We start from the raw sequence: 16,683 nt of genomic DNA, 5'->3' as shown, positions 1-16,683 counted from the left end.
TCTTTCTTCATATGCTTGTCTAAGCTTCGCTTGAATGTCATAGTCATAAAGTTGTACAGCACAGAAATGGGTCCTTTGGCCCACCATGTCCATGCCAGCATTTCATTCTACCATGTCCATGCCAACCTTTTAGCCCATCTATACTAATCATATTTGCCCACAGTAGGCCTAAATCTTTTTATGCCTTTCTTATTCAAGTGCCTGTCTAAGTGTCTCTTAAAATAGTGATTGTATCTGATTCCACCACGTTCTCTGGCAGCACATTCCAGATATTAACCACTGTAAAAAAAACTTTCCCCACAGATCCGTCTTAAAACCCCCTTCCTCTCACCTTGAGTCCATGCCCTTTAGACTTTGAGACCCCTGCCACAGGAAAAACATTATATCTACCCTATCTATGTCTCTCATAATTTAATTCACCTTTATCAGGTCACTCCTCAGCCTCCTTTGCTCCAGAGAAAACAAGCTCAACCTATCCAGTCTCTCCCCAAAACTGATGCCCTCCAACCTAGGCAACAGCCTGGTGAACCTCCCCTGCACTCTCTCCAGTGTAACCACACACTTCCTATACTGTGGCTACCAAAATTGCACACAATACTCAAAGAGCGGTCCAACCAGTGTTTTATAAGGTTGCAATGTAACCTCCCAACTTAGATTTTCAATGCCCTGACCTATGAGGGCAAGCATGCCATATGCCTTCTTCATCACGCTCTCTACCTGTATTGCCACTTCCAGGGAACTATGGACTTGAACGCCAATGTCCCTCTGTTCACCAACATTCCTTAGTGCCCTACCAGTTACTGTATATTACCCTGTTTGATTGTCAAAATGAATCACTTCACACTTGTCAAGATTAAATCCTATCTGCCATTGCTATGCCTAGTGTTCCAGCTGATCATGATTACGCTGTATCCTAAAACAATCCTCCTCGCTATCTGCAATATCACAAATTTTTGTGTCATCAGCAGACTTACTTATCATACGTCCTACATACATATCCAACTTGTTAATGTATATCACAAACATCAAAGTTCCCAGCATGAATCATTGTGATACACTGCTGGTCACAGACCTCCAGTCAGAAACCCATTCTTCTACCTCCTATCACCAAGCCATTTTTGGATCCAATTAGTCAGATTGCCTTGGATCCCATGTGCCTTAACCTCTGGATCAGTTTACCATGTGGGACTTTGTCAGATGCCTTACTAATGGACATATAGATGATGTCTGCCACCCTGCCTTCATCAGTCTTCTTTGATAACTCCTCAACAAGCTCAACCAAATTAGCGAGACAGGATTTCCCCTGAACAAAGCCATGCTGACTATCCCTGATCAACCTCTGCCTTTCCAAATATACATAAATCCTATCCTTTTGAATTTTCTCCAGTAATTTCTCACTTCTATAACTCTATTGCTCTTGCACCTTTCTACATTTGTTTACATTTCTCTTCCTCTGATTCCCACTGACTATTGGGAGGCCTATAGTATATAAAGTAGAATATTTATTATATAATATACTATCATATTATAATATAATTTATAATATAGTATAATAGTATAGAAAGTGATCACCCCTTTCTTATTGCTAAGTTCTAACCATTTGGCCTCATTGGACAATTGCTCCAGCATATCCTCATAATGTTCTCCATAATCAATAGTGCAACTCTGCCACCTACTCAAAACAAATCAGTAAGGTTGGTCAAGAGATTTTCGCTTTTTGAAATCCATGTAAGAGGAGAACAGGAAAATATAGTAAATATTCTTCTATTCTCTACTTGGGATTCTGTTATTTTTCATGCCACAAATGTTATAGACTGGTTTATAAGGCACAAGACATGTTCACCCTACTTAAATATAGACATTACATGAACTATTCACCAGTCCACTGGCAAGCATGTTTATATAGCATTCGTTAAATACATGTAGCAGTGCCTCTGTTTTCCTTAAATTCTGTTACAGTTCATGGATATAATCAGTTAAAATGAGGATGGGTTACTAGTGATCATTGCGCATGACCACATTGCACTCTTAAACAGATATAGTAAAATTTTGATAATTTGATATCCAATAGTTGGAAATCCAAATGGTTCAGCATAGTGCTCATCGGAGTCCTATTTCCTGTACTCCCTTTAAACTCACCAGGTTCATTGGAAAATGTTGTTATATCACTGTCCAACATCTAAAGAAAAAGTGAATTAAAGTGCTTTAGTGTATTATTCAGAATAGTATCCAATAGTCTGAAATATCTGCTGGTCCAGCACTGCTAAACTCCTGAGGATGCCACATTATTTGTATTTTACTGTGATTAACAGAACTCGCATTGACTTTGAAGTGTGCATGTGCAAGGGGGCAAGGGGTAATTTCTTCATGGCATCCAGTCACTTTAGCTACTCGCAGTAGATACAGAGGGGCAATGAAAACCAGTTTAAAACCTACTGAACTCAAAGCAAACTTCAGTTTGATCTTTGGTAATGTTGAACCATTATCTGCAACTGTCCCAAAGCATATCCTGTTCATAACTTTACAAGGCTATTTGTAATGTGATATTCAATCCCAATTTTTTCCACTGTGAAGCTTCCTCTTCATTGTAGTCTCATCCACCAGAATTAGTCATGTGATAATGCTGTGACCCTCAAAGCACAGTAAAAGTTATGATATTGTGAACAGAGTCATTCATAGGATGTGGACATCACTGCCAATTTTTGCATTTATAGTTCATCCTTAATTTCCATGGGATTATGAGACTTTTTACATATTTTTCTATGGCAAATGGTACTTCAGTTTAATACTTCTCCTGTAAGATGGCATTTTGGCAATGCATTACGGCTCTAGTCTTGAACTGAAATTTTAGTTTGGGTTATGTGATTACATCGTGGCATTGACCTTGAATATGTCTTACAAATTTTAAGAGACCACATCTTAGTTAATGAATGGAAATAGATGCTTATTCAAGTGTACTGCCCAGATGTTGTGGCAGTTGAATTTCTAAGCCCTTTGCTCATAGGCAACAGAAGTAAATAATGAATTAGGGTGAGGTTTACGATTTTTTTATGTGGAGGGTTGTGCTGAATTTCAGTATACTCTCAAAAATTGTTCTTTATTGGCACTGTAATTTATAATATGCTTAAATTCCTATGTATTAGGTTGCTATATTGAGTTATCATATACAGATTCATAGATTTTGATTAAAGTTAAAAATGTTGATATTATTTAACAGGGAATTCCAGGATTACCTGGAAACCCAGGGGTACCAGGACGTCAGGGAATTCAGGTAAGAATCATCTTTTAGCAAAATGTATCAATTGGCATTCGTTTTGCAACTCAGTTTTCTTTATCAATTTTCATGGATGTCTTTTATAGGGATTGCAAGGGTTTCGTGGATATAAGGGTGAGGAGGGAAGGCATGGTGCTCCGGTAAGAATCAAGTTAATACATTTACAATATGCTGTGGCAAGTTGATTTAAAAGTGAGCTCTCCATACTACAATTTTCATCTTTAAGCTTTTCCTCATCACTTGCACAATATTCTGGCTAATTAATTAGCATGTACTTGACTCCTACAATTAGACAAGTTAACTTTGCAGTCCTACACCCCTCTCAGGGAACATAAATCAAATTGTACTGGTCACAGACAACAAAAAAATAATCCTGAAGCAATACAATCTGTCCTCGTAATAGGGTTCCATAATCTTTCCTGGTTTAAGGAAATGTATTGATGAGAAGTTTGTAAAATCTAAGTTCTGTATTTCAGCAAAATGGCAACTAAATGCTTTAAACGCCAAATCTAAGATGCAGTAATACGAGTTTAAAGTTTCCTGAAATTTCAGACATGCAATTTCCCACTTCTACACCAGGTGATTCCTGGCATCTGCTGCATTTTTCAATCTGAGTTACACAGTGGAAGTTGACAAAATTCTTGGATGCCACGAGAGCAATTCAAAAGAAGGCTCAGAAAGAATGAAGGAACTCAGTGCAAGCAAAACAAATTATTATTTTCCCAACATTCTTTAACAGACTGGTGATGAGACTAACACTGTGAAGGAATTCATCTGCATTATCTTATGGAATTTCCTATTCGCTATGTTAATGGCTCTATTCACATACATGGAGCAGTGTTACACAAATTACATTTTGGCTTTTATCTTTCTCACCTTTTTGTATTGATATATCAACCAATTTTTTGACTCAGTGGTGCCCAGATGCTTTATTTTCTACCACAAACTGTAGATTTTCAAGGTTAATTTCATACAAGAATAAAGAATGATGAAATTTTAAATAAACAACTTTGGAGATATAAACGATACAGTTTATCTGTAGTGTGCACATAATTTATTTTTGAGCAAGAAATGTGCAATCAAATTAGAACCAAGACATTTGTAATACAGAAGATATTGGGTCTATTACGTCTCTGTTGGCTTTTTTGCTGGAGCAGTCCAAAACTAATCACACTGCCCCACTTATTCCCAGGTGACTTGTATTACCCTTTTAAAATATCTATGCAGTTTTCCTTTAAAATGCTGCAATGATCTTGCCTTGGTAACAAATTTTAACCCCTCCCTTACAAAATCACACAGTCTATGACCACTCATTATTGAATTTCCAATCATTTTAAAAAATTGCATTTGTATAGTTATTTTAGCAACATTCTAAACAATTATAAGAACATTAAATTTCTCTCTTAACTTCTCTTCCAGTGGAAATAGATCCATATTTCAATTCTTACCTCAAAAGTCAGCTACTGAGTCAACTCCAAAACATCTTATTTTAACTGTATTAGCAGACATGTGCATGTAATAAAAAGAAAATACTGAAAACACTCAGCCGGTCAGGCAGCATCTATGGAAAGAGAAACAGTTAACATTTCAGATCCAGCACACTTGATCAGAACAGGAAAAGAGGGAAACAAGTTAGTATAGGTAGCAGTGATGGTGGGGTAGGGTGAATGGGTGAAATAAAGGGAGTTTCTCTGATATATTGAGGTAGAATGAACTAATGTAGCAGTTAAGGGGCAGTTGAGATTAGATGAAACTTGTGTGGTGTGTGTGTGTGTGTGTGTGTGTGTGGTGTGTGTGTGTTGTGTGTGTGTGTGTGTGTGTGTGTGTGTGTGTGTGTGTGTGTGTGTGCGTGCGTGTGTGTGTGTGATGCGTTGTTCATAGTAAGGCTGTGAAACATGCCTAGCAGCCCAGACAATACAGAAAAGAGAAAGGTAAAAAAAAGAGGGAAAGTGATGGCAGGTAAAAAGGTCATTTCTTATACAAAGAGAAAGAAAGGGTGAATCAGAGAATTTGATGTTGAATCCTACAGGCTACAAAATGCCCAGATGGAAGATGAGGTGTTACTCCTCAGGCTGCAGTGGGCCTCATTTTAACAAGGCAGGAGACAACAGACTGAGTTAGAGTGAAATGATGAATTAAAGTGGCAGGCAAACAAAGCTCAGGGTCACTCCTGCGGACTGAGTGCAGGTGCTCTGCAAACAATCACCCAATCTGTGTTTGGTTTCTCCATTGCAAAGAAGGCTACATTGTGAAAAGTGAATGCAGTACATTAAATTAGAAGAAGTGCAAGTGAATCACTGCTTCACCTTGAAGGACTATTTAGGTCCATGGGTGGTGGGAATGGAATAGCTATTGCACCTCATGTGGTTGCATGTGTTGGATTCAACTGTTTTAATTAGTTTTTTTAACAATGTATAGTGTTTAATACACCTCAAGTGGCTGCACAAGGAATGGCCGCTTACTAGCTTATTGGTTCGTCCATCAGGTGAATATGTGGTTTTTTCATTGGTTGGTTTGGCCACAAGTATCTAATAGGTTTACTGATTGTACTATTGTTAGCTAAGGAATACCTCTTATCTCAGGTATAAAAGGTGTCACTTTTTGTTAATCACTCTCTTGCTCTTCCTCCCCCCTGGCCTGAGCTTTCTTTTGTTCCCTTTGTCTCAGCTCATCAAAGATAGTGCCATGTGCTCTGTGACTGTTTCTTTGTTTTAAACTTTCCAATAAAACTTTGTGAAGCACCAAGTTGTTTTAAACTCATTCCTGAACTCCTGAAAGAACCTGTGGATTTGAAAATAACCGGGTCCAACACATGGGAAAAAGAGGCTTCTCTGCCATCTTTTCTCTATGTCCTTTTTTGTATTGTCAAGCCTGCTGACATGCCTCACAGTTTTACCACTAACAACATATATGACACACAAAAAAGCTTAATTTGATTTTAACTTCCCCTTAACTGCCACATTAGCTCATTCTGTCAAAATCTATCACAGAAATTCCCTTTATTCTACCTATTCTCTCCACCATATTCTCTGCTACCTTTACTAACTTGTTTCTCTCTTTCCCAGTTCTGATGAAGGGTCTCTGACCTGAAACATTAACTGTTTCTATTTCCACAGATGCTGCCTGACCTGCTGAACATTTCCAGTATCTTTTCTTTTCGTTTGAGATTTCCAGCATCTGTAGTTTTTTTTAATTTTCAGATATTTGTGTGTGTTACATTCTATAAAACAATAATAAGCTGTAAGGATATGTCTAAGAGTGAACTCATGATATAATCAGTTGAGCACTGTTTTGATCAAATTTGACATTGAAAATTAATTGGTACTTTAAATATCTTATTATTGACATAATTTTGTAAGGAATATGTCACCTACAAATTAGAATGAGAACTTTAAATATACAATGTAATCATTTCTACAATCATTGATAGATAAGTTAGTATGGAAAGTGTAGTAAAATGGAATGAATTTACAATGAAATGGAAATGCAATGTGATTTGTAAAATCATTCCTTTATTTTGCCAGGGCAAACAAGGAGTTCCAGGTTTACAAGGGTTATCAGGACCACAAGGCCCTATGGTAAGCAACGCAGAAGGTTCCTTAATCTTTTTATATTGGAGAACACTGCTTTATTAAATTTATCACCATGATATTTGAAAAATTACCGAATAATGGAAGCAAAACTAAATCACTAATAAGTTCTCTTATTGTGAATCCCCAAGTTCCCATATACTTCCCTAACCAATTTACATCCAGGTTGCATCCAGGTTACTCTGTTTCTGTATACTCTTTAGAGTTGTGTCATTTAGTCTTTATTGTCTCTTATTCTTTCTGCTGAAGTATATCACCTCGTACTTCTCTGTATTAAATTTCATCTGCCATTTGTCCGCCCATTCTGCCACCCTTTCAGTGTTCTCTTGAAGACAGTTACAATCCTCCCCAATTTTACCATATTTACAGAAAAGCAGTGGTCAAAGCCCTGACTTCTGGTGAACACTAGAAAGGTAACTGATTAGCATTACTGTCTGCTTTCTGCCTTTAAGTCAATTTCCTAACCATCTTTCAACTATCTTATCAAAAGATTCAATCAAATTAGTCAAAAACAATTTGCCTTTAACAAATATGAGCTGCCTGTCTTTTATCAACTCAGACTTCTCCAGTGCCTACCTTTTTTGCACACATTGAACAATTTCTCCTTAAACTCCACTCACTTACTCACTTTCTCCAGATCAAAAGTGTAGCTTTGGAATGTCACATGGGGCAAAAGCTTTGTTTGCGTTTTTGTGGGATACACACGATGCTTTTTTGTGGGATATATACAACATTCTTTGTTTCAGTCCTACTTGGGCTCCATCAGTTCTTTTTCTGGTACATCAATTGCATTGGTGCTGCTTCCTGCACTTATGCAAAACCGGAAAACTTCATTACTTTTGCTGCCAATTTCCACCCTGCTCTCATCTCCACGTGATCCATTTCTGATTCTTCCCTTCCCTTTGTGGATCTTTCCATCAACATGATAGATTAGGGTCAAACATTCATTATAAGCCTATAGACTTCTGCAGCTATCTCTACTATACTTTCTCCTACCTGCCTCCTGTAATGACTTCATTCCATTCTCCCAGTTCCTCTGTCTCATCACATTTGCTCCGATGATGAGACTCTTCACACATGTGCCTCTGAGATACCTTTCTTCTTGACTGTGGCTTCCCATCTTCCATAGTTGACATAACCCTTGACCACATCTCATCCTTCCCACACCTCTGCTCTTGTACCCTCTCCTTGACAGAGCAAGGATAAAGTTTCTCTTGTCCTCACCTTCCACCCACCAGCCTCCCCATTCAACAGAACATACTTTGCACTTTCTGCCAGCTTCAACAAGATTCCACCACCAGACATGTCTTCCCCTCCCCTTCCCTTTCAGCATTTTGAAGGTATCAATCTCTTGTCTTGGCTGTCTGGTCCATTCTTCCACTCCCACCAACCACTTCCCTTCCTGCAACACTTTACCTTTCAACTGCAGGAGATGCTACACCTGTCCTTTCACCCCTTCTTTTCCCAACATTCAGGTTCTCGAACAGTCCATCCAGATGAAAGAGCAATTCACTTATTCCAATCGAGTAAACTGTATTTAGTGTTCACGTTGTGGTCTCCTCTACGTTGAAGAAACTTTGCAGAGCACCTGTATTCAATCATCAATCCCTGAGCTTCCTGTTGCCTGCCACTTTAATTCTCCATCATGCTCTGACCCACCTGTCTGTGGTCTCCTGCACTGTTATAACGTGACCCAATACAAGCTTAAGGAAGAGTACCTATTGTAGCCCTCAGGACTCAATATTCAGATCAACCGCATTCTCTGTCTGTATCAGGACTGGCCATTTCTGCTATAACTGATACATATTGGTTCAGTTTTCTTCTCTCCATTAGCACAGCCTGACCTGCTGGGCATGTCCTCCTTTATTTTGCAACTTTTTCTTCTCCTTGTTTTTATTGTCACTCTCTAACTTCCCCATTAATTCATGACCACTACAATTTATTCCCAAATCAGTCCTGATCACCCAGTCACAGATTATTTCCTTTGTTCCGTTCATCCCTTCCCCACCTTCTCTGCAACTTGCTTTCGACAGTTTTGACGAAAGGTCTCTGACCTGAAGCATTAACTCTGTTTCTCTTTCCAAAAATGTTTCCTGATTTGCTGAGTGTTTCTAACATTTTCTGTTTTTGTTTACTATTTTAATCCTGATTATGGTTTGTTAAAGTCCTCAAATTGAGGTTAACCAGACTCATTGTCTGCCATGTCCTCACATCCCCTTTTTGAACACTTTGCCCCTGCTTTAGAATTGTTGATTTGTTTACTTTAGGCTTAGCTAACCTGTCTGGCATCCCCTCCATATCAGATTTTACTCTATCCTTTATCTTTACCACCCTTTGTAAGAAGATTTTGCCAGGATTTTCTTTTTTGGTAAAGGCTAATCAAATGTACTCATTTAGTGTTCAAGCTATACTTTCTACATAGATTATTTTCTTTATTCTAAATCAGCCCTACACCTCCTCTTACTAACCACTTACTATTTACATGTCAATGGAAGATCTATTCAAATATCTTTGCAAAATTACTATGTGAAGTTACAAGTTATGGGGCAAGCAGCTTGGGTAGTGATTGCTCGCAACACCTAATGGATCCCCTATTTTGATATTTTCTGAATCTGATTGTGATACATAACATGATGGAAAGTGTCCTCACAGTGAATACAGAACTTTGTGTTTATAAAAGATTATGCAAAGTAAATTTGTCAGAGTCAAATGCATCTGCAGCAAATAGATTGATGAAGACAAATTCAAACTAGTTTATCTTCTGTTCACAATGTGCTGGAGGAACTCAGCAGGTCATGCAGCATCTGTGGGAGGAAAAAATTTATCGACGTTTCGGGTTGAAACCCTGCATCAGGACTTTTCTTCCGTTAGTTCTCTTACCTCCAACCGCAAGCTCAACCCTTGACCTATGTCCTTCAGGACTGATCATGGGTGTCACAACCAATCAAATCTCGGTGATAGATGCTGAAACAACCTATCAAGAATATTTTCTATGCCCTTCAGTAATCCTTCCAGATAAGGAGGAGTACTCATTTATCAGCTGGGAGAGGGAAATAACTGGTAAGCAGCTGAAGGTTTCCTTGATCATGTGATGATTTCATGGGGTCCAGTATCAATGTAGAGAATACCAAACCAACTATATACCAGAGTATTGCTGCCTGACCAATCAGTATGACAACTCTCCTACTTTCAAAACAAATCCTCTGGATTTCATTGAGGTAACATTCTGGAAAAAGACAAAAAACAATTAACTTTCCCATCTAGTGCTTAGGTTAATAAAGGATGTTCAATCAGACTCCACTTTATAATAGAGATTTGGAACAATTCAAATGGTTGCTTGAATTTCAGATGTCAGTTAAAAGTCAATAAGAACTTCAATTGACCCATAAAAGCAAACCAGCTAAGACATTTGTAGTGGGCCAGTATAAGGGTAAATTACATGCTCATTTGTTTTGTGAGAAGTTTGCTTAAATGTGCAAGAAATGGTCATTCCACTGTCTCACACCCCCTCTGTTGGGAATGCTCCTTGTCATCCCTTCCAAGCTTGAGCCAAGCAAAAATTGGTAGTAAGGCTGGATTAGCATTGGAAAAACTATAACACTGGCCTCTGGAGAGAAAGAGCCAAATAAGGTTTTTCCTCCAAAATTATCCTTTGAATTTAGCTTTGTAGGCTTAACTCTGTTGAGGTGGAAGTTGTGTACAATTTTCACCTACTATCCTTCCAAGTTTTTTAGGCAAAGTAAATCATCGCTGAACTAAAAGTCATCCTGAATGAATGTTTATTCATCATTAGTTTTTGGCATGAAGAAAAAAAATTCTGCAGAATGTCTTCACAGTATTTAAAGATTATCTTTTGTCTGTTATCTCACAGTGATAAAGTGCACTAGTGTCCTGCTAATTGTTAGGCTAAACTAACACTAACCTGATCATGATGATTAATTCAAAATTGAGTTTATTGTCATATGCATAGGTACATGTATGCCCAGGTGCAATGAAAAACTTTTGCAGCAGCATTACAGGGACATAGCATCATATAAGCAGCATTCACAAGAAAAACATAAATTAAACATAAATTATGTGCAATTTTTACAAGAAAGAACACAATTAGAACAAAAAAAAAGTCAAAGTCCATTTAGTGCAAAGTGATAATAGTGTTGCTAAACTCTAGTGATTAGGGTTTTGCCAGCTGGTTCAAGAACTGAATGGTTGAAGTGAAGTTCTTGAACCTGGTAGTGTGGGACTTCAGGCTTCTGTACCTCCTGCCCAATGGTAGCTGCGAAAAGATGCCATGGCCCAGATGGTGGGGATCTTTGATGATGGATGTTGCCTTTTTGAGGCAGCACCTCCTATAGATACTACCTGTGGTGAGGAGGGATGTGCCAGTGATGTATTGGGCAGAGTCCACTGCCCTCTGCAGCTTCTTACATTCCTATGCATTCAAATTGCCGACCCAGACCATGATGCAACTAGTCAGGACACTTTCAACAGTACATCTGTAGAAGCTTGTTGGAGTGTTTGGTGACAAGCCGAACCTCCTTAACCTCCTAAGAAAGTAAAGATGCTGGTGCGCTTTCTTTATGATTGCATCTATGTGTTGGGCATAGGACAGGTCATCCGATATGTTAACGCCCAGGAAGTTAAAACTGCTGACTTTCTCCACCGCCGATCCCCCAATGTGGACTGGCGCATGTTTGCCCTCCTTAGGATCTTTAGTTTTGCTGATGTTGAACAAGAGGTTGTTCCAGCACCACTCAACCAGGTGTTCTATCTCGCTCTGGTAAGCTGACTCATTGCCACCTGTGATTTGTCCAACAACAGTAGTGTCGTTGGCGAATTTGAAGATGGCATTAAAGCTGTGCTTAGCCACACAATCATGTTGTATAGAGAGTAGAGCAGGGGGCTAAGCACACAGTCTTGAGGTGCACCTGTGTTGGTGATCAGCTAGGAGGAGATGTTGTTACCAATCCTCACTGATTGACGTCCGCCAATGAGGAAGTTGAGTATTCAGTTACAGAGGGAGGTAAAAGGGCACAGGTCTTGAGACTTGACGATGAGTTTGGATGGGATGATTGTGTTGAATGCTGAGCTGTTGTCGATGAACAGCAGCTTGGCGTATGAGTTCCATAATGTAAAACAAAGTAATATTGTAGGTTTCTACATATCTAAAATTAGGCAGGTGTATAGAAATATTGACAGATCTTGTCCTTGCAAGCTCGCTCTTAGACCTTATCGCAATTTAAAGCTGATTTCACTGAGAGCAATTCCCCATGGTATAGATTTTACAGTACAGTGATATGCAAGTCAACCTAAAATTGTATCAGAGCCAATCCATGTTTAGATGTAGATTCTCAGCTAACTACCACCATCCCACCATAACCCCCCCCCACTACATAGCTTCACTCTAGCCAATAATGCAAAAGAGGTTGTGTTTTTGTCCTAATGTATTCACTTACTGTAGATATAATGCCTACTAGTGTTAACTATCAATAAATAATTATATCTGTATATCAGTAAACATACTGGGTCATTTACTAGCTGTATACTGTTTATTAATGATGGCCTGCAGTTATAGTTGAAAATACTTAAGTTCTTAGAACTATACATATGGTTGTATACTTAATCAATGTGGAACAGAAGTTGATGCCAATAAAGCAGATGTGGAAGCATAGTTAATGATGGAGTACAGGAAACAAATTTTTGTAATTTTCTTGTTGAGATCTCTTATGGCACACTTTCTTTGTTTGAATGCTATGCATCTCAATTGTATTTCAGGGTCCTCAGGGCTTCAAAGGAGAACCAGGCCAACATGGTTTTGATGGTAAAAAGGTATTTGGGAAGTTAGTTTAAAAGAATGATTTTATTTAAACTATTGCTCCAAAAATACAAATATATGTTTTTAAACTGATTTTGCTACTATATTTTCGTCAAGGGTGCAAAAGGTGACAAAGGTTCTCATGGCTATCCAGGATTAAATGGGCTTCCTGTAAGTTCAAATGATTAAGGGTTTGATATTGAAATATATTAGCATAAAGTCTACACGGTAACGTAATAGCAAATGTTTGCATTTTAATTCATAGGGACGTCATGGTGAAAATGGAAAAAATGGCTTACCTGGAATTCCTGGCACAAAGGTTTGTTAAATGTGTGATTGATTTCAATGCCATTACCACATGTATTAATCAGTGAGAGAGTTTTATTTTATATGAATATTTCATAACCAGTGCATTACTTTTGATGTGCACTTATTGTTGATATACAGGGAAACATGGTAGTTGTTTTGTGCATAGTGAAATACAAAAGAGCATTGAAATAAATGATTTATAATCAATTACTAATCTAAGAGGTTTTTTTCATCATTTAAAACATTCCCTGAAGGCAGGATTTGAATGTTCTTACTCTTGGTACTTCACGCTACATAGACCAACACTAACAAGTGTGCACAGTGAATTAATGTGAATCAATTCATCAACAACAGAAACACAGCAAGTGCTAATCAAAAGAAGACTTCTTTGTCTGTGTTAGATGCCTTGAGGTTTCATGGGATTTGGGCTTAATATTAATTAATATTAGACCATGGAAGAATCTAGGATATTGAGTGAAAGGTACAATTCAAGGACTATGATTAAATTAGTCTTTTGCTTAGCTTGTCCCACAAATAAGACTAATATTTTCATAGCCACATATTTTGGCAAAACCCCAAGATTAGAACGAGGAGAATTCTGCAGAGTGATTGGGTCTAATTATGCCTTCACCATGTCTAAATCTTATGCCAAGGGCAATACTGAGCATTGAACTGGTTTGTTTTCATTGTACATTTTTGAAGTGGATCACAAGGCATTTCAGATAGCATTTAAGAGGCAATTAATTCTGTGTTAAAGTAGTGGGCATGGAGTCACATATAGGAAAGAATAAGGATTGTCTTCCCTAAAGGGCATGAGTTAATTTATCAATTTTTACGATGGCTAAAATACTGATTAGACTCCAGTTAGATTATTGTGCATAAACCTGGTCATCATGCTGTAAGAAGGATGTCAAGGCCAGAGAGAAGGTGCAGTGCAGAGCTACTAAATTAGTAGAATAGAATCCACATTTGAGATCCACCATTTTCACCACCTGCAGCATGAATGCCATCACAAAGTACATCATTCTTCCTCCTCCCCTTTCAACATTTTAAAGGAATCGTCCTTTTACAAGTCTGGTCCACTCCAGAATCATGTCTGTTCCCCTCTTCTTTCCAATTCAATTTAGCTTGCAAAGGCAATGAATGCAAACTTCTTTTTCCCCACTGTTTGGCTGCCCAAACACTTCTTCCAAGTAAAATAGTGATTTACATTTAAGTCAAGAAATTGCAGGTGCTGGAAATCTGAAATAAAAACAAAATGCTGGAAGCACTTGGGAAGTCGGGCACCATTTTTGGAAAGAGAAACAAAGTTAAAGTTTCAGGTCAAAGACCCTTAATCAGAACTGAGAAAATGAGAAAACAAGTTAGTTTCAGAGAGAGTGAGGGAGAGGTGGATAGGACAAGGGAATATCTCTAATGAGTTGAGGCCAGAGTATCCGAGATGATCCCACTATTTACTGAGACGTCTGACTGATAGGTTAATGAGGGGAGTTAGAGAGAAAACAGACAAAGGGAGAAGTTAAAGCTATGAAATGCAGGTCGGAGCTGAAGTTAAAACCTGAAACCAAATGGAGAGTGCTGGAGATGCCCAGCAGATCAGAATATGTCTGTAGAGAAATATATAACCGCTGTCAGTTTCATGAGAAAAGCTAATAGTTTCACCAATTCTTCATAGGTGATGTGGTAGTAAACTAAACATAAGACTAAACAGATTTCTAACATTAAACGAACTGCTGGAGGAACTCAGTGGGTTAGGCAGCAGCAGTAGAGGGAGATGGACAGTTGACATTTCAGATCGAGGCCATCTGGACTGAAAGAGTAGAGGGGAGATAGCCAACATAAAGAGGTGAGGGGGAGGGATGGGGCAAAAGCTGGCAAGTGGTTGGTAAATCCAGGTAGTGAGTTGTTGATTGGCAGGTGGGGGAGGGAAAGGTGAAGATAGTGACGGAGGCTGGGAGGTGATAGGTGGAGGCAACAAAGGGCTGCAGATTATGGAACCTGATAAAGGAAGTGGAGAAGAAACAACTAAGGGAGTTATAATGGGCAGATGGGAACAGTAGGGAGAGGGGACTCTGTGGAAGGAGTGTGTGGGTGATGTGCGGATGAATTATGTGAGGGAGGGGAAAGAAACTGGGAGATGGGCTGGGGGATTGAGTTGTAGCTTGGAAAGAAGGGTATGTGTAAGAGAATCTGGGTAGATCAAAAGGAGAGAGAAAGGGACAGAGGGGGCATGGGTCACCTGAAATTGGAGAATTCAGTGTTCATGCTATCAGATTGTAGACTACCCAGGCAGAATATAAGCCATTCTTCCAGTTTGCATTTGGCCTCACCTGGCAGTGGAGGAGGATGGGGTCAGCCAGGTCAGTGTGGGAAAGGAGAGGGGAATTAAAATGTCTTGCAACTGCTCTTGCAGATGGCTATGGCAGACAGAGAGCAGGTGCTTGGCAAAGTGATCACCTAATCTGCGCTTGGTCTCACCGATGTAGAGGAGGCCACTCTATTGGTATTGGTATTGCTGTGCTACTAATATAATACATAAACAATGACATCAGAAAATGAATGTGGAATAAAGAGTTTCAGTGAGTATGGTTTGGTACTGATACATCTTATTTAATACTAATATTTTATTAGGACATTGGTGGGGGTGGGTGGAGAGGGGCAGATGATGTGCATTATATTGTTAAAGTGCAGTCCTTTTAATTATATCTTTCTTTTTATTAGGGAGAACCTGGAAACGTTGGTTTACCAGGTTTGGATGGATTGACAGGACAGCCTGTAAGTAGGCTTCAGGCATATTAATTAGAAATTCATTTTTTCAGTGTGCAGCATTTCTTCTTTCTTCAAATTCAGTATTGGTGAAATTAATCTTTTGTGGGAGAGTAATTCTGACAGTAGTGAACCATCAGCTTGTTTTACACTCTGTCAAATTTTCAAATGGGTTTAAAATGAGCTGCCAGTTTGTCACTGCACATTTTGGCACTACCAGAAAAGACCAATTTCAACCACAAGGAGTCTTAATGATAATTTATATAAGTAACTATTGAATTCATGAATAAGTTCTTATATTTTAAATCTTTATATTTGAAATCTCATTGTAAGAAGTAAGTGAGCACTATTACTTCCAATCATTGTTAATAGCCTGGATCTCTAATGTGTACAATAATTAATTGGTAATATGATATTTCTTTTATCAAATTTATGGCATGATAATTTTAAATCATATTATGCTACATTCAATAAACTCCCTGTTCTGTGTTTTTTCCAGTTAATCAAATATAATACCTGAATTTAGTTCAGGTGTGGAAGCCATTATTGTATAACTGGACATAATTAGTCTTATTAGGCATAGATTATTCTAACATACCAAGAGGTATAGCCTTCATTTGAACCAGTATCATTTTCCAGAGCCAATGATTTGAAGTTGCAAATCTGCATCTGAGCCACATTAGAATTAAACTTCTATTAGATATTGTTATTAAGAATGGTGTGAGCAGTGCTATCTAATTGCTTTCTTTGTGTCATGTATAAATATTTGTCTGAAAAATAAAAAATAGTGTAAAACTAATGCAGGTTTTACAGTTCAGATCAATTCACCAGTACTGTCCTTTTGGACTTCATCAAATGTTTGAATTATTTCAATAAAATATTGAAAATTATTTATGGTTTATAAATTATTAGAACACATTACTAATAATCTT

General features: G+C 38.2%; 1 protein-coding gene across 1 annotated transcript in view; it reads left to right on the top strand.

Annotated features, from left to right (window-relative positions):
• Positions 1 to 16,683, top strand: part of LOC127575156 (collagen alpha-1(XXI) chain-like) — a 126,054-nt gene that overhangs the window by 28,905 nt on the left and 80,466 nt on the right. The window contains exons 3-9 of the mRNA XM_052024849.1: positions 3,218 to 3,271; positions 3,361 to 3,414; positions 6,799 to 6,852; positions 12,637 to 12,690; positions 12,794 to 12,847; positions 12,942 to 12,995; positions 15,707 to 15,760. Of these exons, the coding sequence (XP_051880809.1) occupies positions 3,218 to 3,271; positions 3,361 to 3,414; positions 6,799 to 6,852; positions 12,637 to 12,690; positions 12,794 to 12,847; positions 12,942 to 12,995; positions 15,707 to 15,760 (378 nt within the window). The remainder of the gene's footprint in view (positions 1 to 3,217; positions 3,272 to 3,360; positions 3,415 to 6,798; positions 6,853 to 12,636; positions 12,691 to 12,793; positions 12,848 to 12,941; positions 12,996 to 15,706; positions 15,761 to 16,683) is intronic.

The sequence above is a fragment of the Pristis pectinata genome, chromosome 10 (assembly GCF_009764475.1).
Source record: "Pristis pectinata isolate sPriPec2 chromosome 10, sPriPec2.1.pri, whole genome shotgun sequence".
In the NCBI taxonomy this organism is placed as follows: domain Eukaryota; kingdom Metazoa; phylum Chordata; class Chondrichthyes; order Rhinopristiformes; family Pristidae; genus Pristis; species Pristis pectinata.
This window is presented reverse-complemented; position numbering and strand designations above follow the sequence as displayed.